Consider the following 25,208-nt stretch of genomic DNA (forward strand, 5'->3'; position numbering starts at 1 on the left):
AACCCTCCCCCAATGCTATCAGAGGACTTACTGTATCTGCTGAACCCTCCCCAATGCTATCAGAGGACTTACTGTATCTGCTGAACCCTCCCCAATGCTATCAGAGGACTTACTGTATCTGCTGAACCCTCCCCCAATGCTATCAGAGGACTTACTGTATCTGCTGAACCCTCCCCCAATGCTATCAGAGGACTTACTGTATCTGCTGAACCCTCCCCCATACTGTCAGAGGACTTACTGTATCTGCTGAACCCTCCCCCATACTGTCAGAGGACTTACTGTATCTGCTGAACCCTCCCCAATGCTATCAGAGGACTTACTGTATCTGCTGAACCCTCCCCCAATGCTATCAGAGGACTTACTGTATCTGCTGAACCCTCCCCAATGCTATCAGAGGACTTACTGTATCTGCTGAACCCTCCCCAATGCTATCAGAGGACTTACTGTATCTGCTGAACCCTCCCCCAATGCTATCAGAGGACTTACTGTATCTGCTGAACCCTCCCCCAATGCTATCAGAGGACTTACTGTATCTGCTGAACCCTCCACCAATGCTATCAGAGGACTTACTGTATCTGCTGAACCCTCCACCAATGCTATCAGAGGACTTACTGTATCTGCTGAACCCTCCACCAATGCTATCAGAGGACTTACTGTATCTGCTGAACCCTCCCCCAATGCTATCAGAGGACTTACTGTATCTGCTGAACCCTCCCCCAATGCTATCAGAGGACTTACTGTATCTGCTGAACCCTCCCCCATACTGTCAGAGGACTTACTGTATCTGCTGAACCCTCCCCCATACTGTCAGAGGACTTACTGTATCTGCTGAACCCTCCCCCAATGCTATCAGAGGACTTACTGTATCTGCTGAACCCTCCCCCCATACAGTCAGAGGACTTACTGTATCTGCTGAACCCTCCCCCCATACAGTCAGAGGACTTACTGTATCTGCTGAACCCTCCCCCATACTGTCAGAGGACTTACTGTATCTGCTGAACCCTCCCCCATACTGTCAGAGGACTTACTGTATCTGCTGAACCCTCCCCCAATGCTATCAGAGGACTTACTGTATCTGCTGAACCCTCCCCATCAGAGGACTTACTGTATCTGCTGAACCCTCCCCATCAGAGGACTTACTGTATCTGCTGAACCCTCCCCCAATGCTATCAGAGGACTTACTGTATCTGCTGAACCCTCCCCAATGCTATCAGAGGACTTACTGTATCTGCTGAACCCTCCCCAATGCTATCAGAGGACTTACTGTATCTGCTGAACCCTCCCCCAATGCTATCAGAGGACTTACTGTATCTGCTGAACCCTCCCCCAATGCTATCAGAGGACTTACTGTATCTGCTGAACCCTCCCCAATGCTATCAGAGGACTTACTGTATCTGCTGAACCCTCCCCCATACTGTCAGAGGACTTACTGTATCTGCTGAACCCTCCCCATACTGTCAGAGGACTTACTGTATCTGCTGAACCCTCCCCCAATGCTATCAGAGGACTTACTGTATCTGCTGAACCCTCCCCCAATGCTGCTATCAGAGGACTTACTGTAACCCTCCCCCAATGCTATCAGAGGACTTACTGTATCTGCTGAACCCTCCCCCAATGCTATCAGAGGACTTACTGTATCTGCTGAACCCTCCCCCAATGCTATCAGAGGACTTACTGTATCTGCTGAACCCTCCCCAATGCTATCAGAGGACTTACTGTATCTGCTGAACCCTCCACCAATGCTATCAGAGGACTTACTGTATCTGCTGAACCCTCCACCAATGCTATCAGAGGACTTACTGTATCTGCTGAACCCTCCACCAATGCTATCAGAGGACTTACTGTATCTGCTGAACCCTCCCCCAATGCTATCAGAGGACTTACTGTATCTGCTGAACCCTCCCCCAATGCTATCAGAGGACTTACTGTATCTGCTGAACCCTCCCCATCAGAGGACTTACTGTATCTGCTGAACCCTCCCCCAATGCTATCAGAGGACTTACTGTATCTGCTGAACCCTCCCCCAATGCTATCAGAGGACTTACTGTATCTGCTGAACCCTCCCCCAATGCTATCAGAGGACTTACTGTATCTGCTGAACCCTCCCCCAATGCTATCAGAGGACTTACTGTATCTGCTGAACCCTCCCCCCATACTGTCAGAGGACTTACTGTATCTGCTGAACCCTCCCCCATACTGTCAGAGGACTTACTGTATCTGCTGAACCCTCCCCCAATGCTATCAGAGGACTTACTGTATCTGCTGAACCCTCCACCAATGCTATCAGAGGACTTACTGTATCTGCTGAACCCTCCACCAATGCTATCAGAGGACTTACTGTATCTGCTGAACCCTCCCCAATGCTATCAGAGGACTTACTGTATCTGCTGAACCCTCCACCAATGCTATCAGAGGACTTACTGTATCTGCTGAACCCTCCCCCATACTGTCAGAGGACTTACTGTATCTGCTGAACCCTCCCCCATACTGTCAGAGGACTTACTGTATCTGCTGAACCCTCCCCCAATGCTATCAGAGGACTTACTGTATCTGCTGAACCCTCCACCAATGCTATCAGAGGACTTACTGTATCTGCTGAACCCTCCCCCAATGCTATCAGAGGACTTACTGTATCTGCTGAACCCTCCCCCAATGCTATCAGAGGACTTACTGTATCTGCTGAACCCTCCCCCAATGCTATCAGAGGACTTACTGTATCTGCTGAACCCTCCCCCCATCAGAGGACTTACTGTATCTGCTGAACCCTCCCCCATACTGTCAGAGGACTTACTGTATCTGCTGAACCCTCCCCCAATGCTATCAGAGGACTTACTGTATCTGCTGAACCCTCCCCCAATGCTATCAGAGGACTTACTGTATCTGCTGAACCCTCCCCCATACTGTCAGAGGACTTACTGTATCTGCTGAACCCTCCCCCATACTGTCAGAGGACTTACTGTATCTGCTGAACCCTCCCCCATACTGTCAGAGGACTTACTGTATCTGCTGAACCCTCCCCAATGCTATCAGAGGACTTACTGTATCTGCTGAACCCTCCCCCAATGCTATCAGAGGACTTACTGTATCTGCTGAACCCTCCCCCCATGCTGTCAGAGGACTTACTGTATCTGCTGAACCCTCCCCCAATGCTATCAGAGGACTTACTGTATCTGCTGAACCCTCCCCAATGCTATCAGAGGACTTACTGTATCTGCTGAACCCTCCCCAATGCTATCAGAGGACTTACTGTATCTGCTGAACCCTCCCCCAATGCTATCAGAGGACTTACTGTATCTGCTGAACCCTCCCCCAATGCTATCAGAGGACTTACTGTATCTGCTGAACCCTCCCCCAATGCTATCAGAGGACTTACTGTATCTGCTGAACCCTCCACCAATGCTATCAGAGGACTTACTGTATCTGCTGAACCCTCCCCCAATGCTATCAGAGGACTTACTGTATCTGCTGAACCCTCCCCCCAATGCTATCAGAGGACTTACTGTATCTGCTGAACCCTCCCCCATACTGTCAGAGGACTTACTGTATCTGCTGAACCCTCCCCCAATGCTATCAGAGGACTTACTGTATCTGCTGAACCCTCCCCCAATGCTATCAGAGGACTTACTGTATCTGCTGAACCCTCCCCCAATGCTATCAGAGGACTTACTGTATCTGCTGAACCCTCCCCCAATGCTATCAGAGGACTTACTGTATCTGCTGAACCCTCCCCCAATGCTATCAGAGGACTTACTGTATCTGCTGAACCCTCCCCCAATGCTATCAGAGGACTTACTGTATCTGCTGAACCCTCCCCCAATGCTATCAGAGGACTTACTGTATCTGCTGAACCCTCCCCAATGCTATCAGAGGACTTACTGTATCTGCTGAACCCTCCACCAATGCTATCAGAGGACTTACTGTATCTGCTGAACCCTCCCCCAATGCTATCAGAGGACTTACTGTATCTGCTGAACCCTCCCCCAATGCTATCAGAGGACTTACTGTATCTGCTGAACCCTCCCCCATGCTATCAGAGGACTTACTGTATCTGCTGAACCCTCCCCCATACTATCAGAGGACTTACTGTATCTGCTGAACCCTCCCCCAATGCTATCAGAGGACTTACTGTATCTGCTGAACCCTCCCCATACAGTCAGAGGACTTACTGTATCTGCTGAACCCTCCCCCATACAGTCAGAGGACTTACTGTATCTGCTGAACCCTCCCCCATACTGTCAGAGGACTTACTGTATCTGCTGAACCCTCCCCCATACTGTCAGAGGACTTACTGTATCTGCTGAACCCTCCCCCAATGCTATCAGAGGACTTACCCTCCCCCAATGTCAGAGGACTTACTGTATCTGCTGAACCCTCCCCAATGCTATCAGAGGACTTACTGTATCTGCTGAACCCTCCCCCAATGCTATCAGAGGACTTACTGTATCTGCTGAACCCTCCCCAATGCTATCAGAGGACTTACTGTATCTGCTGAACCCTCCCCAATGCTATCAGAGGACTTACTGTATCTGCTGAACCCTCCCCCAATGCTATCAGAGGACTTACTGTATCTGCTGAACCCTCCCCCAATGCTATCAGAGGACTTACTGTATCTGCTGAACCCTCCCCAATGCTATCAGAGGACTTACTGTATCTGCTGAACCCTCCCCCATACTGTCAGAGGACTTACTGTATCTGCTGAACCCTCCCCAATGCTATCAGAGGACTTACTGTATCTGCTGAACCCTCCCCAATGCTATCAGAGGACTTACTGTATCTGCTGAACCCTCCCCCAATGCTATCAGAGGACTTACTGTATCTGCTGAACCCTCCCCCAATGCTATCAGAGGACTTACTGTATCTGCTGAACCCTCCCCCAATGCTATCAGAGGACTTACTGTATCTGCTGAACCCTCCCCCAATGCTATCAGAGGACTTACTGTATCTGCTGAACCCTCCCCAATGCTATCAGAGGACTTACTGTATCTGCTGAACCCTCCCCAATGCTATCAGAGGACTTACTGTATCTGCTGAACCCTCCACCAATGCTATCAGAGGACTTACTGTATCTGCTGAACCCTCCACCAATGCTATCAGAGGACTTACTGTATCTGCTGAACCCTCCCCCAATGCTATCAGAGGACTTACTGTATCTGCTGAACCCTCCCCAATGCTATCAGAGGACTTACTGTATCTGCTGAACCCTCCCCCAATGCTATCAGAGGACTTACTGTATCTGCTGAACCCTCCCCCAATGCTATCAGAGGACTTACTGTATCTGCTGAACCCTCCCCAATGCTATCAGAGGACTTACTGTATCTGCTGAACCCTCCCCCAATGCTATCAGAGGACTTACTGTATCTGCTGAACCCTCCCCCATACTGTCAGAGGACTTACTGTATCTGCTGAACCCTCCCCCATACTGTCAGAGGACTTACTGTATCTGCTGAACCCTCCCCAATGCTATCAGAGGACTTACTGTATCTGCTGAACCCTCCACCAATGCTATCAGAGGACTTACTGTATCTGCTGAACCCTCCACCAATGCTATCAGAGGACTTACTGTATCTGCTGAACCCTCCACCAATGCTATCAGAGGACTTACTGTATCTGCTGAACCCTCCACCAATGCTATCAGAGGACTTACTGTATCTGCTGAACCCTCCCCCATACTGTCAGAGGACTTACTGTATCTGCTGAACCCTCCCCAATGCTATCAGAGGGACTTGAACCCTCCCCCAATGCTATCAGAGGACTTACTGTATCTGAACCCTCCACCAATGCTATCAGAGGACTTACTGTATCTGCTGAACCCTCCCCCAATGCTATCAGAGGACTTACTGTATCTGCTGAACCCTCCCCAATGCTATCAGAGGACTTACTGTATCTGCTGAACCCTCCCCCAATGCTATCAGAGGACTTACTGTATCTGCTGAACCCTCCCCCATCAGAGGACTTACTGTATCTGCTGAACCCTCCCCCATACTGTCAGAGGACTTACTGTATCTGCTGAACCCTCCCCCAATGCTATCAGAGGACTTACTGTATCTGCTGAACCCTCCCCAATGCTATCAGAGGACTTACTGTATCTGCTGAACCCTCCCCCATACTGTCAGAGGACTTACTGTATCTGCTGAACCCTCCCCCCCATACTGTCAGAGGACTTACTGTATCTGCTGAACCCTCCCCCATACTGTCAGAGGACTTACTGTATCTGCTGAACCCTCCCCAATGCTATCAGAGGACTTACTGTATCTGCTGAACCCTCCCCCAATGCTATCAGAGGACTTACTGTATCTGCTGAACCCTCCCCAATGCTATCAGAGGACTTACTGTATCTGCTGAACCCTCCCCCATACTGTCAGAGGACTTACTGTATCTGCTGAACCCTCCCCAATGCTATCAGAGGACTTACTGTATCTGCTGAACCCTCCCCCAATGCTATCAGAGGACTTACTGTATCTGCTGAACCCTCCCCCAATGCTATCAGAGGACTTACTGTATCTGCTGAACCCTCCCCCATACTGTCAGAGGACTTACTGTATCTGCTGAACCCTCCCCAATGCTATCAGAGGACTTACTGTATCTGCTGAACCCTCCCCATCAGAGGACTTACTGTATGAACCCTCCCCCAATGACTTACTATCAGAGGACTTACTGTATCTGCTGAACCCTCCCCATACTGTCAGAGGACTTACTGTATCTCTGAACCCTCCCCCATACTGTCAGAGGACTTACTGTATCTGCTGAACCCTCCCCCATACTGTCAGAGGACTTACTGTATCTGAACCCTCCCCCATCTATCAGAGGACTTACTATCTGCTGAACCCTCCCCAATGCTATCAGAGGACTTACTGTATCTGCTGAACCCTCCCCCCATCAGAGGACTTACTTACTGTACCCTCCCCTGCTATCAGAGGACCCTCCCCCAATGCTATCAGAGGACACGCCGATGTATTTGTCTTTGTTCTTCTTTGCCTTCTTCCTCTCCTCTCTCAGTCTATCATCATCCTGGATTAGATCCACCATCTCCTTCACCTTCTGACGCACGTTCACTCCCTGGTCCTTACCGTTCTCATCTACACAGAGGGAGAGGTAGAGAAAAGAGAGAGATAGAGAGGTCGCTGAAGGTTATTGGCAAGCTGTTAGTGTTCCATTCCCCTATAAACACGTCTTCTCAACGTGTAGGAAGCTGATCAGTGTAATCAGAATGTCAGGTGGGACATGTTTTGAGAAGACAAAATGTAGAAGAAGTGTCCACAGTACTGTGTGAATAAAATAAATACAAACTTGTAAAACAGCTTATCAGTCTGGGTTCACAAGGCTAAATGGTGGTAAGGGGAGAGATTTACCTTTCACTTTGTCTGCTATAGGGCAGAGCAGTGTGTGGTGGAGCTGGTTGTGGTTTAAGCGGTTCTTAGTGCACCAGCTCTTCCTGAATGCTACAACACCGACTGAACACTGGCCCTTTTGTCTGGTTCTAAACTAACATTTCATTACAAACTCGCACACTGGTGTACAGAGGTGTACTGAGGACAGGCAACAAGCCTTAACATTTAACACAGATTCTACACTACAGTCAGAGTAGGGATTCTATAGTGTCAGCCAGAGAGATTACTTGCCTACGAAGTGGTAGCTCTCTAGAGATCGTAGGTCGTAGATGTGTTCTCTGGCGCTGGTGACAACTCTCTCTGAACCGTTCCTGATGAGGTGGGACAACAACAGCAGAGACTGGGGAGAAGAGATGGAAAACTATTGTTAGACCTGTGGTCCTTCTGTAGCTCAGTTGGTAGAGCATGGCGCTTGTAACGCCAGGGTAGTGGGTTCAATCCCCGGGACCACCCATACGTAGAATGTATGCACACATGACTGTAAGTCGCTTTGGATAAAAGCGTCTGCTAAATGGCATATATTATTATATATATATATATATTATGATGGCCCCTCTGTCATTTTTATGACAGGTCATAGTCTCAATCGTTTCTGATGATCTGGGCCAACAACAGAGACTGGGAGAGCAGACCTCAGCCCTCGAGGTCTGGAGTTGAATATCCATGGGTTATGTCTTGGTTGTAAAAAGAAAGGGAGTCACACTATGCTGCCAACTTAACCAAGGTTTGTTTACCCATTACAATGTTGGAAGCAAAACATTAGGAACACCTGCTCTTTTCATGAAAGACCAACCAGGTGAAAACTATCATCCCTTATTGATGTCACTTGTTAAATCCACTTCAATCTGTGCAGATGAAGGGGAGGAGCCAGGTTACAGATGAAGGGGAGGAGCCAGGTTACAGAAGGATGTTTAAGCTTTGGGACATGGGTTGTGTGTGTGTGCCATTCAGAGGGTGAATGGGCAAGAAGAAAAGATTGAAGAGCCTTTGAACAGAGTTTGGTAGTAGGTACCGGGTGCACCGCTTTGAGTGTGTCAAGAACTGCAACGCTGATACATACAGTTTCCTGTGTGTATGAAGAATGGTCAACTGGCTAAAGGACATCCAGCCAACTTGACAACTGTGGGTAGCATTGGAGTCAACTATCTAGAGTCCACCCATCAACAAATTGAGGCTGTTCTGAGGGCAAAAGGGGGCAGTGCAACTCAATATTAGGAAGGTGTTCATAAAGTTGTCCACTAAGTGTATATACAGGGAGTGACTTACTTTGTCTTTCTACAGTTTATTCAGCAGCTCTACAAACATTTTGGGGTGTGGATCAGCTCATGCTTTTTACCAGACAATGACAGGTTGTCATGCTTGTGACAGGTTATAGCTGCTCTCTGACCTTGTAGACCCTTCTCCAGTTCTTCTTGTTGTCCCGGAGCATCCTGTTCCAAAGCATGTTTATCACCTCAGGAAACTGCTCATACATAAACGTACATCTGAGGAGAGAGAGAGAAAGAGAGAGAAAGAGAGAGAAAGAGAGAGAAAGAGAGAGAAAGAGAGAGAAAGAGAAAGAGAGAAAGAGAGAAAGAGAGAGAGAGAGAGAGAAAGAGAGAGAAAGAGAGAGAGAAAGAGAGAGAGAAAGAGAGAGAAAGAGAGAGAGAGAAAGAGAGAGAGAGAAAGAGAGAGAGAGAAAGAGACACACACACACACACACGGAGCAAGAGGTGTACAGGAGTTAGTCAACATGATTCAATCCAAGTAGAACGTTGCAGATACTGTATAAAAGTTGTTGCAATCTAATTTGTGTGTGTGAACAGCACCCCTACCTGGAAATCTCTGCCATCTGCTGTCCTGAAGGTCCCCAGGGGTCATCGTTGGTGGCCTCCCTCACCTTAGTCTCCACTTCCGAGTAGTTCATCACCACATTGGTTCTACAGGGGGAGGTAAAGGTAAGAGATATGACTTATGAAAATAATGATGTCAAACAGGAGACAAAGGAGGGTTTACACTCAAGAGTTTATTTTTTAATTTTTTTAAATACATTGTGTCTGAACAGAAAAGGCGCCCTAGACCGAGGCCTCCCCCAGACCGAGCCCCCCCCCCCCCCAGACCTAGCTTTGGACAGCCTATTTATGGTAAACGGTCAAGACACACAGCCTCTATTTACATTAAACTGTTCATTGCTCCTGTTTCTCAAGGAACACAGAGTCAAATAACCCTCATGATATAACGTGGTCCTGTGTGGCTCAGTTGGTAGAGAATGACGCGTGCTACTCCAAGGATAGTGGGTTCGATGCCCGCTGGGGCCACCCATACGTTGATGGGTAAAGCTGTCTTCTAAATGACATATTATATTAAATGATTATTAAATGATTATAACATAACCAGTCAAAGGTCACCACAAAGCTGACACGGGACAGAAATACTGTGTGTGTGTGTGTGTGTGTGTGTGTGTGTGTGTGTGTGTGTGTGTGTGTGTGTGTGTGTGTGTGTGTGCGCACTATGAAAATCGTCGCACAGTCAGGGAAAACCTGTTTGGCAGAGTAGAAGGGGCAGAAGAGAGCAGAGTAGAGAGCAGAGTAGAGAGCAGAGAGCAGAGTAGAGGGGACAGAAGAGCGAGCAGAGTAGAGGGGACAGAAGAGCGAGCAGAGTAGAGGGGACAGAAGAGCGAGCAGAGTAGAGGGGACAGAAGAGAGAGCAGAGTAGAGGGGACAGAAGAGAGAGCAGAGTAGAGGGGACAGAAGAGCGAGCAGAGTAGAGAGCAGAGTAGAGAGCAGAGTAGAGGGGACAGAAGAGAGAGCAGAGTAGAGGGGACAGAAGAGAGAGCAGAGTAGAGGGGACAGAAGAGAGAGCAGAGTAGAGGGGACAGAAGAGAGAGCAGAGTAGAGGGGACAGTAGAGAGAGCAGAGTAGAGGGGACAGAAGAGAGAGCAGAGTAGAGGGGACAGAAGAGCGAGCAGAGTAGAGGGGACAGAAGAGCGAGCAGAGTAGAGGGGACAGAAGAGCGAGCAGAGTAGAGGGGACAGAAGAGCGAGCAGAGTAGAGGGGACAGAAGAGCGAGCAGAGTAGAGGGGACAGAAGAGCGAGCAGAGTAGAGGGGACAGAAGAGCGAGCAGAGTAGAGGGGACAGAGGAGAGAGCAGAGTAGAGGGGACAGAAGAGAGAGCAGAGTAGAGGGGACAGAAGAGAGCGCAGAGTAGAGGGGACAGAAGAGAGCGCAGAGTAGAGGGGACAGAAGAGAGCAATGAAGGTTAAGTGCTTGGCTGAAGGTCGGCTCAGGGATTCACACTACCGACCTTTCGCTTACTGGCTCAACGCTCTTAACCAGACAGACAGGCAGACCAAGACAGAGACACTGAGAGAAAACGTAGGTGGAGTGAGTGGTGGGTGTGGTCGTGATGAAGGTGAATGAAGGGTGGGTCGCTTCAAGCAGCATCGTATCAATGTCTCTGCTATACCTATGGTCCATAGAGACTGACTATAGTGTATACTATACAGTTCTACTGGTTCTCCAGGCTTCTATGTAAATGTGTAAACAAACACAAGCTGCAACAGGCAGAATCAGTTATTAACCACCACCACACCCGCCACAATACCCTCCTTGCGCAAGAAACTTAACAAGGTCAAGCAGGTTAAGTGACCTGAAAAACTCCACTAAGCATGAGCGTTACCAATCAAGAACAGCTGCAGCAACGGAACGCAGTTCATTTTGTAGCCTAACTATGAAAGCAAACCACAGAGAAATAGGCACCGATATTCAACACAGGCTGAGGCCTAGCATAGGCTACAATAGGCCTACAGTTACCCAGAACAAAGATTATCCACAGTATAGAGGTCAACCGATTAAATCGGAATGGCCGATTAATTAGGGCCGATTTCAAGTTTTTTGGACCCCCGATTTCTTTTTACACCTTTATTTAATCTTTATTTAACGAGGCAAGAACAGTTAAGAACATGTTCTTATTTTCAAGGAACGGTGGGTTAACTGCCTCATTCAGGGGCAGAAAGACAGATTTTCACCTTGTTGCAAGATTGAATCCCCCGAGCTGACCTTACAGTTAACTAGTCCAACGCAATAACAACCTGCCTCTCTCGTTGCACTCCACAAGGAGACTGCCTGTTACACGAATGCAGTAAACCAAGGTAAGTTGCAAGCTAGTATTAAACTTATCATAATCACTAGTTAACGACACATGGTTGATATTACTAGATATTACATAGCGTGTCCTGTGTTGCATATAATCTGACTGAGCATACAAGTATCTAAGTATCTGACTGAGCGGTGGTAGGCAGAAGCAGGCGCCTAAACATTCATTCAAACAGCACTTTCGTGCGTTTTGCCAGCAGCTCTTCGTTGTGCGTCAAGCATTGCGCTGTTTATGACTTCAAACCTATCAACTCCCGAGATGAGGCTGGTGTGACCGAAGTGAAATGGCTGGCTAGTTAGCGCGCGCTAATAGCGTTTCAAACTTCACTCGCTCTGATCCTTGGAGTGGTTGTTTCCCTTGCTCTGCATGGGTAACGCTGCTTCGATGTGGTGGCTGTTGTCCTTGTGTTGCTGGTTCGAGCCCAGGGAGGAGCGAGGAGAGGGACGGAAGCTATACTGTTACACTGGCAATACTAAAGTGCCTATAAGAACTTCCAATAGTCAAAGGTTAATGAAATACAAATGGTACAGAGGGAAATAGTCCTATAATTATATTACAACCTAAAACTTTACCTGGGAATATTGAAGACTCATGTTAAAAGGAACCACCAGCTTTCACATGTTCTCATGTTCTGAGCAAGGAACTGAAATGTCAGCTTTCTTACATAGCACATATTGCACTTTTACATTCTTCTCCAAAACTTTGTTTTTGCATTATTTAAACCAAATTGAACATGTTTCATTATCTACTTGATGTATTATATTAAGTGTTAATTCAGTATTGTTGTCATCATTACATGAGATATATATATATATATCTCAAAAAATAAAGGGAACACTAAAATAACACATCCTAGGTCTGAATGAATGAAATATTATATTAAATACTTTCATTTATTTATATATTTTAAGATTATTATTATTACTTTTCAAATTGTTCTTCCATTTTTCCCCCCATTTTTTAAAATTATTATTATTATTATTATTTTTTTTTAAAAATCGGTATCAACTTTTTTGGTCCTCCAATAAATCGGTATCGGCGTTGAAAAATCATAATCAGTCAACCTCTACAGTATATACTGACTTCCTCTCAGCTCGGACACAACCCCACGGAGCGCCGACCCAGCTCGGACACAACCCCACGGAGCGCCGACCCAGCTCGGACACAACCCCACGGAGCGCCGACCCAGCTCGGACACAACCCCACGGAGCGCCGACCCAGCTCGGACACAACCCCACGGAGCGCCGACCCAGCTCGGACACAACCCCACGGAGCGCCGACCCAGCTCGGACACAACCCCACGGAGCGCCGACCCAGCTCGGACACAACCCCACGGAGCGCCGACCCAGCTCGGACACAACCCCACGGAGCGCCGACCCAGCTCGGACACAACCCCACGGAGCGCCGACCCAGCTCGGACACAACCCCACGGAGCGCCGACCCAGCTCGGACACAACCCCACGGAGCGCCGACCCAGCTCGGACACAACCCCACGGAGCGCCGACTCAGCTCGGACACAACCCCACGGAGCGCCGACCCAGCTCGGACACAACCCCACGGAGCGCCGACCCAGCTCGGACACAACCCCACGGAGCGCCGACCCAGCTCGGACACAACCCACGGAGCGCCGACCCAGCTCGGACACAACCCCACGGAGCGCCGACCCAGCTCGGACACAACCCCACGGAGCGCCGACCCAGCTCGGACACAACCCCACGGAGCGCCGACTCAGCTCGGACACAACCCCACGGAGCGCCGACCCAGCTCGGACACAACCCCACGGAGCGCCGACCCAGCTCGGACACAACCCCACGGAGCGCCGACCCAGCTCGGACACAACCCCACGGAGCGCCGACCCAGCTCGGACACAACCCCACGGAGCGCCGACCCAGCTCGGACACAAACCCACGGAGCGCCGACCCAGCTCGGACACAACCCCACGGAGCGCCGACCCAGCTCGGACTCAACCCCACGGAGCGCCGACCCAGCTCGGACACAACCCCACGGAGCGCCGCCTCAGCTCGGACACAACCCCACGGAGCGCCGCCCAGCTCGGACACAACCCCACGGAGCGCCGACCCAGCTCGGACACAACCCCACGGAGCGCCGACCCAGCTCGGACACAACACCACGGAGCGCCGACCCAGCTCGGACACAACCCCACGGAGCGCCGACCCAGCTCGGACACAACCCCACGGAGCGCCGACCCAGCTCGGACACAACCCCACGGAGCGCCGACCCAGCTCGGACACAACCCCACGGAGCGCCGACCCAGCTCGGACACAACCCCACGGAGCGCCGACCCAGCTCGGACACAACCCCACGGAGCGCCGACCCAGCTCGGACACAACCCCACGGAGCGCCGACCCAGCTCGGACACAACCCCACGGAGCGCCGACCCAGCTCGGACACAACCCCACGGAGCGCCGACCCAGCTCGGACACAACCCCACGGAGCGCCGACCCAGCTCGGACACAACCCCACGGTGCACCGACCCAGCTCGGACACAACCCCACGGAGCACCACTCAGCTCGGATCTTAGATCTGTGCCTACAACTTCTACCCAGAGCTAGGAGAAGGTGCATAGACTTAGCATTGCAGAGGGCTGAAGGCATAGATCAGGTAAAGGGGCCCATCCTCTCACTGGCCCCTCTCACTGTGCCCTGCCACATCACCCCCGGCCCCCTTCCCCTCACTGTCAGACAGAGCAGCATTGACACACAGCTGAGAGGAGAGGACACACCCTGCGCCGTTCTGGAGTCAGAGCCTAAAGTACTGTAGTTGACAGTGACGGTTGTAATGTTGTAATCAAAGTTATAAATAGCATGGCTCTAAAAGACTGGGAAACAGCTAGTTGGTGAAAACGGCCATTCAAATAGCCTGTGAGTTGTTCAATTATAGACTGTAGCATGTCTGCCTGGGGATACAGGCCTGTAAGGCTTTTTCACTATGTTTCAAAGAGTTTAGAGTACATTGTGTGTACTATCCAGCCCAATACTGTCGTTATACAATATTGGTTTCCCTCTGTGCCTTGTGTGACTGGGTTACCATAATTCCATATTTGCATGTGTCATGACGTTGGCCTGGGGGTAGGTTTATGACAGTCATAAATACCTCCTCCCCCTGTTCTCCCTCTCTACCCTACTGATGTTACATTGGCAAAACCCTTGGTTAACATAGAGATTCTGAGAACATCAGAAGGTGGGGGGAAATGAACTATATTCTGGTAATCCGACCAATTGAACATATGTGGTGGTACTTAATGAATATGATGTCAGTTCGGTTGTCATCTGAGACATTCTCATCAATGATAAGGTGACAAACTCTACAGTGGAAAGTCTACATTTCAGAGTTACCGGATTCACTTGTTGAAATTGTTCAATTTAAATGTTTGAATATTAAATTATTTGTGATGGGATGAAATGGGATTTTAGCTTCTAAAATGTGAGATTTGGGTTTCCATAAGGTAGGGCTCTGCTCAATCAGTGGCCTGCCCCTGTGAAGGGACATGTGCTATAAAACTTGTCAAACACGCCCCTCTCCCTTCCTATATAAAGCCTTGACGACAATATAACCTCCTGTTCCGAGGATGTGAGGACGACGGTCCGATGTCAGAATGGTTCAGATAATAACTACAGAACAAAGCCAACATCAGCGTGAGCTTTGGTTGCGAATGGTATGAACTTTGAACTCTTATTCACTACAGAAGTGATACCTCCTAGCCGTTGAGTTAGCAACAGCCGCTGCAAACGAGGGTTAGGAAGGAACAGACAGGGTATCCCGTCTATCACACAACAACGTTACTACAACGTATCCAATTGACCACCAGAGACATTCTTCAAAGGACTCGGTTTGGCAACACGGCCTTCCATCTACCACCAACGCGCAGCTCAGAGTAAATATTTAATGCATTTTCCTTTTCCAAATGGGCGGTAATTTGGAGCGAGCGGTCGCATCGGCACTTCGCTCCGCAGGTAGTATAACTTTTTCATTACATTTCATTACATTTCATTATAGTACAACGGTTTGATTTGTCTAATCTTAGCAATTTCTTCTTAGCTAGCTACATAGCCGTCTTTGTATCAAAGATAATTGCATAATTATCGTATTTCGTCGTCCTAACGTAGTCTTCACTGCTATTTGCCCAGCAGCTAGCCAGCTTAGCAGCTAGCAAACGCCCACCGATTAGCAGCACTGTAGTAACTATTACACTCAACTGAACGACTTGATTAGTGTAGTGTTAGCTAGCTACATAGCTGTCTTTGCTGTCTTCGTATCCAAGATAATTGTGTAGTTTAGAGTGTGTAGTCTTAGAGTGATTATCTTAATTTACCGAGGTTAGCTAGCCAGCTATTTGTCGTCCTTAACGTAGGAGACTCTGCTAGCTAGCCAACAGCTAGCCGACAGCTAGCCGACAGCTAGCCGACGTCTACCGAATAGGACTCAACAACCCGGTCGCATTCACAGGTAGCATCACATTTTCATTTCATTTCATTACAGTACAACGGTTTGATTTGTTTGATCGTAGCTAGCTACACAGCTAGCTACATAGCCGTCTTTGTATCAAAGATAATTGTGTAGTCTAGAGCGATTTTCTAGGTTAGCTAGCCAGCTATTGTTGTTCTTTTAACGCAACGTAACGTAAACAAGCTAGCTAGCCAGCTAGCCCCCGAATAGCAGCACTGCAGAAACTATTACACTCAACGGAACGACTTGATTAGTGTAGTGTCAACAACGCATCATTTTAATCATTTTAGTCAATAAGATTCTTGCTACGTAAGCTTAACTTTCTGAACATTCGAGACGTGTAGTCCACTTGTCATTCCAATCTCCTTTCCATTAGCGTAGCCTCTTCTGTAGCCTGTCAACTATGTGTCTGTCTATCCCTGTTCTCTCCTCTCTGCACAGACCATACAAACGCTCCACACCGCGTGGCCGCGGCCACCCTAATCTGGTGGTCCCAGCGCGCACGACCCACGTGGAGTTCCAGGTCTCCGGTAGCCTCTGGAACTGCCGATCTGCGGCCAACAAGGCAGAGTTCATCTCAGCCTATGCCTCCCTCCAGTCCCTCGACTTCTTGGCACTGACGGAAACATGGATCACCACAGACAACACTGCTACTCCTACTGCTCTCTCTTCGTCCGCCCACGTGTTCTCGCACACCCCGAGAGCTTCTGGTCAGCGGGTGGTGGCACCGGGATCCTCATCTCTCCCAAGTGGTCATTCTCTCTTTCTCCCTTACCCATCTGTCTATCGCCTCCTTTGAATTCCATGCTGTCACAGTTACCAGCCCTTTCAAGCTTAACATCCTTATCATTTATCACCCTCCAGGTTCCCTCTGAGAGTTCATCAATGAGCTTGATACCTTGATAAGCTCCTTTCCTGAGGACGGCTCACCTCTCACAGTGCTGGGCGACTTTAACCTCCCCACGTCTACCTTTGACTCATTCCTCTCTGCCTCCTTCTTTCCACTCCTCTCCTCTTTTGACCTCACCCTCTCACCTTCCCCCTACTCACAAGGCAGGCAATACGCTCGACCTCATCTTTACTAGATGCTGTTCTTCCACTAACCTCATTGCAACTCCCCTCCAAGTCTCCGACCAGTACCTTGTATCCTTTTCCCTCTCGCTCTCATCCAACACCTCCCACACTGGCCCTACTCGGATGGTATCGCGCCGTCCCAACCTTCGCTCTCTCTCCCCTTCCATCCCATCATCTCTTCCCTCTGCTCAAACCTTCTCCAACCTATCTCCTGATTCTGCCTCCTCAACCCTCCTCTCCTCCCTTTCTGCATCCTTTGACTCTCTATGTCCCCTATCCTCCAGGCCGGCTCGGTCCTCCCCTCCCGCCCCGTGGCTCGACGACTCATTGCGAGCTCACAGAACAGGGCTCCGGACAGCCGAGCGGAAATGGAGGAAAACTCGCCTCCCTGCGGACCTGGCATCCTTTCACTCCCTCCTCTCTACATTTTCCTCCTCTGTCTCGGCTGCTAAAGCCATTTTCTACCACTCTAAATTCCAAGCATCTGCCTCTAACCCTAGGAAGCTCTTTGCCACCTTCTCCTCCCTCCTGAATCCTCCCCCCTCCTCCCTCTCTGCAGATGACTTCGTCAACCATTTTGAAAAGAAGGTCGACGACATCCGATCCTCGTTTGCTAAGTCAAACGACACCGCTGGTTCTGCTCACACTGCCCTACCCTGTGCTCTGACCTCTTTCTCCCCTCTCTCTCCAGATGAAATCTCGCGTCTTGTGACGGCCGGCCGCCCAACAACCTGCACGCTTGACCCTATCCCCTCCTCTCTTCTCCAGACCATTTCCGGAGACCTTCTCCCTTACCTCACCTCGCTCATCAACTCATCCCTGACCGCTGGCTACGTCCCTTCCGTCTTCAAGAGAGCGAGAGTTGCACCCCTTCTGAAAAAACCTACACTCGATCCCTCCGATGTCAACAACTACAGACCAGTATCCCTTCTTTCTTTTCTCTCCAAAACTCTTGAGCGTGCCGTCCTTGGCCAGCTCTACCGCTATCTCTCTCAGAATGACCTTCTTGATCCAAATCAGTCAGGTTTCAAGACTAGTCATTCAACTGAGACTGCTCTTCTCTGTATCACGGAGGCGCTCCGCACTGCTAAAGCTAACTCTCTCTCCTCTGCTCTCATCCTTCTAGACCAATCGGCTGCCTTCGATACTGTGAACCATCAGATCCTCCTCTCCACCCTCTCCGAGTTGGGCATCTCCGGCGCGGCCCACGCTTGGATTGCGTCCTACCTGACAGGTCGCTCCTACCAGGTGGCGTGGCGAGAATCTGTCTCCTCACCACGCGCTCTCACCACTGGTGTCCCCAGGGCTCTGTTCTAGGCCCTCTCCTATTCTCGCTATACACCAAGTCACTTGGCTCTGTCATAACCTCACATGGTCTCTCCTATCATTGCTATGCAGACGACACACAATTAATCTTCTCCTTTCCCCCTTCTGATGACCAGGTGGCGAATCGCATCTCTGCATGTCTGGCAGACATATCAGTGTGGATGACGGATCACCACCTCAAGCTGAACCTCGGCAAGACGGAGCTGCTCTTCCTCCCGGGGAAGGACTGCCCGTTCCATGATCTCGCCATCACGGTTGACAACTCCATTGTGTCCTCCTCCCAGAGCGCTAAGAACCTTGGCGTGATCCTGGACAACACCCTGTCGTTCTCAACTAACATCAAGGCGGTGGCCCGTTCCTGTAGGTTCATGCTCTACAACATCCGCAGAGTACGACCCTGCCTCACACAGGAAGCGGCGCAGGTCCTAATCCAGGCACTTGTCATCTCCCGTCTGGATTACTGCAACTCGCTGTTGGCTGGGCTCCCTGCCTGTGCCATTAAACCCCTACAACTCATCCAGAACGCCGCAGCCCGTCTGGTGTTCAACCTTCCCAAGTTCTCTCACGTCACCCCGCTCCTCCGCTCTCTCCACTGGCTTCCAGTTGAAGCTCGCATCCGCTACAAGACCATGGTGCTTGCCTACGGAGCTGTGAGGGGAACGGCACCTCAGTACCTCCAGGCTCTGATCAGGCCCTACACCCAAACAAGGGCACTGCGTTCATCCACCTCTGGCCTGCTCGCCTCCCTACCACTGAGGAAGTACAGTTCCCGCTCAGCCCAGTCAAAACTGTTCGCTGCTCTGGCCCCCAATGGTGGAACAAACTCCCTCACGACGCCAGGACAGCGGAGTCAATCACCACCTTCCGGAGACACCTGAAACCCCACCTCTTTAAGGAATACCTAGGATAGGATAAGTAATCCTTCTCACCCCCCTTTAAGATTTAGATGCACTATTGTAAAGTGACTGTTCTACTGGATGTCATAAGGTGAATGCACCAATTTGTAAGTCGCTCTGGATAAGAGCGTCTGCTAAATGACTTAAAATGTAAATGTAATTTAGAATGCATATGATATTATATTTACGATAGCACAGCTTCGCCCTTTGTCCCTCAGTCTTCCCGCTCTTTCACTCAAACCCAGCCCCTTTTGTGTAACCAGCTGTCATATCTGTTCCGCCTGCTAGGGACATTTTCCTTTATGACATAATTTGTAATCATGTTTATTAATTATGTGCATGTGTAATTTTGTGTGATTAGTTAGGTATTTAGTAAATAATGAAACCCAATTTTGTATCGCTGATTCAACTTGTTAGCCAGGGTTCGTGCAGATAACCAAGAATTTACATATTTCAGATGAGACTGAATTAAGGTGACAATTAATATTGCCTGCTATTGATGTAAAATATTACTAGGTATTTAAGAGTTTATTCAGAAGATAACAGCTCTATAAATATTATTTCGTGGTGCCCCGACTCTCTAACTAATTACATTTACATGATTAGCTCAATCAGGAATATTAATTACGGAGAAATTATATTATAGAATAGCATGTCGTATCACTTAATCCGGCATAGCCAAAGACACGACACACGCAACTTCATAATCAAATATGATTCGTTACACTTAACAACGCAGAGAGAGAAATAAAATAGAGAAATAAAACACGTAAAAAATAAAAGTAATGATAAATACACACTGAGTAAAAGTGTGTTCCCTGACCGGGAATCAATAGGATCATTAATACAGTCATGTTTGCATGGGTGACGCCACAGGCACTACCATACAGAGGGAGTGATATAGCCAAGCACTTACACAAGACAGCTAAGCAAGTCTACTGAGAGGAGAGAACTACCTCTGGCTCACATTATCAACTTGATCAAATGGAAGCTGATCTTCTCTGTGTGTATATGCAGGTGTGTGTGTGTGTGTGTGTGTGTGTGTAAAATCACACAATATGGCAAAGGCTTCTGTTTCGTTGCAAGTCTGTCTAATGCACACACACCCATTTCCTTCCTCCTTTGACAAGTCCAAATAAAGTCTTTCGGACTATTTATTCAGCATTGTATCAATTTGTCCATGTGACCGCCGGGAGGACTTGGAAACAAGAATTGCCAGTTTCTTCATTTAGTTTTAGGCCTCTAGATATCCTCCACAGTGAGCCAGCATTCAGACAGCCTTTCAAGGAGATTCCATGTTGATTTTGTCGAACAGACCTCCACTGATGGGTGTTGCCCACTCACTCACAACATCTCCACTCAAGGCCCTTAGAACTCTGGGCCTCATTTCTCATAGCGTTCAGATAGTTGGAACCTTCTTACGATGAGTCTTTAGTAGCCAAGGTGTTTCCCCAGAGCTTTCGCTAGTAACATGGCTCTTAAAAACTGTTGCACATCTTATGAGTGATCCAGACCAATTGTAGAGCAGCCAAAGTGCATCGTTAGGTACTTTATTCACAGAACACCTCTCCGCAAAACATAGAATCTAGGTCAGAACAAAGTTGACTACAAAGTTGCAAAAGTATTTGCAATTGTTTTTGCAAACAAGTGAAGGATAATATGATGCTTCAAATGAAATCCAAGATGACTTCATTAAAAGATAGAGGCTACATGGGGTTATAATGGCCATTTCATGTTCAATTAAATGAGTTCCCATTTTGCAACTAAGCTACTGTCAAATATTTTGCCTCAATGTGTTATGTGTGACAACATGTGCCCAATCTGTCATTTAATTAATTATTTTGGGTAAGCATAATAAGTTACCTCAATAGTGTATTTGCAGCCATAGGTGGTAATATCTCTCTAGGAGCTGATCCGTCATCAGTATTGTGCAATAATTTGAATGTTAAAGGTAAAATTTGAATGGAGAAATCTGATCAGAGAGAAGTGCAGTTCTTTGGATCCTATTAGTATCAACACATGGTTTAGCGACACACTTAGTGACCGTTCTCTCTACGTGCGTGTTTGGGAAAACCTTAAAAAGTTGTCTCATAAATAATGACTCATCAGGTATGATCATTGTAATGCTTAAGTTACATTGCAACTGGGAAACAAGGTCCGAGTCTTATACAACATAGCAGCACACGAAAACCAGTGACTTCAATACAACTGAGAAACAAGGCCCGGTTCCTCTACAACACAGTAAAACCACTGACTTCAATACAACAGGGAAACAAGGCCCGGTTCCTCTACAACACAGCAGCACACTAAAACCAGTGACTTCAATACAACTGGGAAACAAGGCCCGGGTCCTCTACAACACAGCAGCACACGAAAACCAGTGACTTCAATACAACTGAGAAACAAGGCCCGGTTCCTCTACAACACACTAAAACCACTGACTTCAATACAACAGGGAAACAAGGCCCGGGTCCTCTACAACACAGCAGCACACGAAAACCAGTGACTTCAATACAACTGAGAAACAAGGCCCGGTTCCTCTACAACACACTAAAACCACTGACTTCAATACAACAGGGAAACAAGGCCCGGTTCCTCTACAACACAGCAGCACACTAAAACCAGTGACTTCAATACAACAGGGAAACAAGGCCCGGGTCCTCTACAACACAGCAGCACACGAAAACCAGTGACTACAATACAACTGAGAAACAAGGCCCGGTTCCTCTACAACACACTAAAACCACTGACTTCAATACAACAGGGAAACAAGGCCCGGTTCCTCTACAACACACTAAAACCACTGACTTCAATACAACAGGGAGGAAATGGAGTCCCAACTCTACTTCCTTCACCCATTACAGCACAAAGCCCAGTCCTCTTCCTGCTTGGTCTTTCTCTTCCTGACCCTCTCGCTGTACCTCTGCCCCCCTCTCTCTCTCTCTCTCTCTCTCTGAAGAGGTCACCCAGTAGGGGAGACTAGCAGAGGGGACTTGACTTTTAGCAGGAATGCATTCTTGGACAGGAACTGTGTGCTCCTGCTGTTGCCACAGCTTGCCAAACCAACCGTTAAAGCTTTGAAGTGGAGATTGCGCAATCCCACTACTTCCCATAGCTCTACAGTAGGCCTGTGTGTGTGCGTGTGTGTTGCATGGCCTCTCAGGTCATTACTCAGCAGGGACTAGGACAGTAAATTATACAAGAGGAGGACAAAAGACGACAATAAGCCGGTTAAACCAGGTGTGGCTCTCACTCAGAGGTGGAAACATTCAGCCATTCATGCAATACTTTAGTTTCAATCTCTGCTGACAGCGACCGTACAGGTTTAGGCTAATGTTTAGGCTAGTGTAGGGTGTACTATCCATGGTAGTGTAGGGTGTGTCCCAAATGCGACCAGTATTTAAAGTTGCACATCCTCACCTGCACATAAATCACTCCAGTGTAAAATGTCTAAATTGTAATTACTTTGCCACTATTGGCCTATTTATTGCCTAACCTCTTTACTTCATTTGCACACACTGTATACAGATGTTTCTATTGCATTATTGACTGTACGTTTGTTTATCCCATATCCTCTGTTGTTTGTGTCACACTGCTTTGCTTTATCTTGGCCGGGTCGCAGTTGTAAATGAGAACTTGTTCTCAACTAGCCTACCTGGTTCAATAAAGGTGAATTAAAATAAATAATGAACTTTATTTTGAATCCAGATACTCTGGCTAATAGGGCAGTGACAGCAATGTCTTCACAGCGCAACTGTATGCAGCGTGACATTGCCTCTTAATTGTGCAATCTATTGTTGCATTCAGCAAGTCATTGTTTATCACAGAGTCATACATTACAACACTGTCTTGTACTGTATCAACAGTCACTGTGGTTGATCATGGTCTGGGCTCCACCTTTCTGCTTCTGCATGCAAGGTACCTCCATTTTGCAAATGCAAAAGGCCCATATGGCCATCAGACATACACTACAGTCAAATATATTGTACTTGTTTTGATAATTTAGCCTATAGTATACTTAAGCAATGAGGCCCGAGGAGGTGTGGTATATGGTCAATATGCCACGACTATGGTCTGAATTAAGCTCTACGCAACACAGAATGCCTGGATACAGCCCTTAACCGTGGTATATAGGCCTTATATCACAAACCCTCACAGTGCCTTATTGCTATTATAAAACTGGTAGCCAACGTAATTACAGCAGTAAAAATAAATGTTTCGCTATACCCGTGGTATACCACAGCTGTAAGCCAAATCAGCATCCAGGGCTCGAACCACCCAGTTTATAATAAGTATGCAGGTAGCTAGGCAGAAGATGAGTTATCCAGGTGTTCTAGGTTTACTTGGATCATCCTATACTCTAAAAAACAGCAACAAAAACAAATATATTATAGTCAAGTCAACTGAGCTGTGGCAGCTTTGATAGACCTGTGACATGAAAAAAGCTAAATGTTCTGGTTGTTATGCTAGATACTTTCACACCCGGAAGTTGGATTGTCAGAATATATCGAGTTAGCATTCAAGGCCTTTGCCACAACTAACTGTAGCTACAATTACAAACAAATGTACCCTCACGTAAGTATACGTGTGTTTTTTGATCTGGCTAACTACCTAGTTCAGTTAGTTAGCGAACCCCCCCAAAAATAACTGACAAGTGGCTGTCAAGCTGATAAGAAAAAAGACCCAAGACAACGTTTTAACGTTGGGACTCTGAAAATATGAGGTCAAATCATGACGTCAAATCATGGCGTCAGTGATCTTCAGGTCGAAAAGTCGGAGCTCTGGAAAGAGGCCCGAGATTAATCGAGTTCCCGTTAATCGATTTTCCCAGTCGGAGCTCGTTTTTCCCTGTTCCCATTTGTTTTGAACACACAAAAGACGGAGATAATACGAATTCCCATATGTTTTTAACCCAGCATAATTTACTCTAGGTAATTAGCTAACTAGCTAACGTTAGCCATCTCAACTTTCTAAGGCAGTAAACGCGGCTAGAAAGTTGAGTTATCAATCGCTCGTCGGATAGTTCAAGACGAGATTAAAATGGGAATATAGTCGAATGGCAAAAAAGTTGAATTTGTCCTGTTTGATTGTCACAACTTTCTATTGAAGCCAACTGGCTAACTAGCTTCCTGCTGCTACGTGACGTCAAAGTGTTGGGTACGTGTCTCTTTCAAATAGGTACACTCAAGAGTTTAGCTCGGATAGAGTGAGAATACTTACGCTTTATCAACCAATTCCCGGACTTTCCACATGTTCATCATCTTGGCTCTCTACAGCGGGGCTGTCCGCCTCAGTAACCGTATTCCAAGCTCTCAAAACCCGATAGAGCGGAGCGCTGTCACCGAAATCAAACCTTGAACCAAAGACAGTGTACAGTATTTCTTCATCTGTGGGTTTTATATGGCGGTTGGCAACCATTTTAAAGCTGCATTACCGCCACCAACTGGACTGGAGTGTGGACCAGAGACAGTGAGCTTCTAATAATCCTAGCCGATATTCTCGTCTCCCCAACGAAACGAAATACATAAATACTACCTCCCCTGAAGACGTTCCCAGCAGTTCACTTAATCCGGACTCTTCATTACTCTTCAAATCTAATAACAATCGCCCCCTTTCTCTTACATATTTCTGGCACTGAAAGAGAACATGTTTCACTGTCTTCATCTCCTCTTGACAGTCACACACACACACACACACACACACACACACACACACACACACACACACACACACACACACACACACACACACACACACACACACACACACACACACACACACACACACACACACACACACACACACACACACACGGATGTTTCCCCACCAATTTCAATGTACTATTGAGCCTTGTGTGTTCCAGTCTCAGCTTTGAGAATACACGTTCCTCCATTCTCTCTCGGCCTGAGGACCTCCCTTTTCC

At 48.0% G+C, this 25,208-nt stretch overlaps 1 protein-coding gene across 1 annotated transcript in view; it reads right to left on the reverse strand.

The window, feature by feature from the left end:
• The window catches only part of LOC118372986 (clathrin interactor 1-like), a 47,551-nt gene extending 22,878 nt beyond the window's left edge, over positions 1-24,673 (reverse strand). Inside the window, exons 1-6 of the mRNA XM_052487814.1 lie at positions 24,506-24,673; positions 9,203-9,307; positions 8,776-8,872; positions 7,620-7,728; positions 6,920-7,076; positions 6,853-6,860 (exon numbers count right to left, since the gene is read on the reverse strand). Coding sequence (XP_052343774.1) covers positions 6,853-6,860; positions 6,920-7,076; positions 7,620-7,728; positions 8,776-8,872; positions 9,203-9,307; positions 24,506-24,546 — 517 coding nt within the window. The 5' untranslated portion in view covers positions 24,547-24,673. The remainder of the gene's footprint in view (positions 1-6,852; positions 6,861-6,919; positions 7,077-7,619; positions 7,729-8,775; positions 8,873-9,202; positions 9,308-24,505) is intronic.
• Between the last annotated feature and the right edge of the window lie 535 nt (positions 24,674-25,208).

This window comes from Oncorhynchus keta, chromosome 30 (assembly GCF_023373465.1).
Source record: "Oncorhynchus keta strain PuntledgeMale-10-30-2019 chromosome 30, Oket_V2, whole genome shotgun sequence".
NCBI lineage: Eukaryota > Metazoa > Chordata > Actinopteri > Salmoniformes > Salmonidae > Oncorhynchus > Oncorhynchus keta.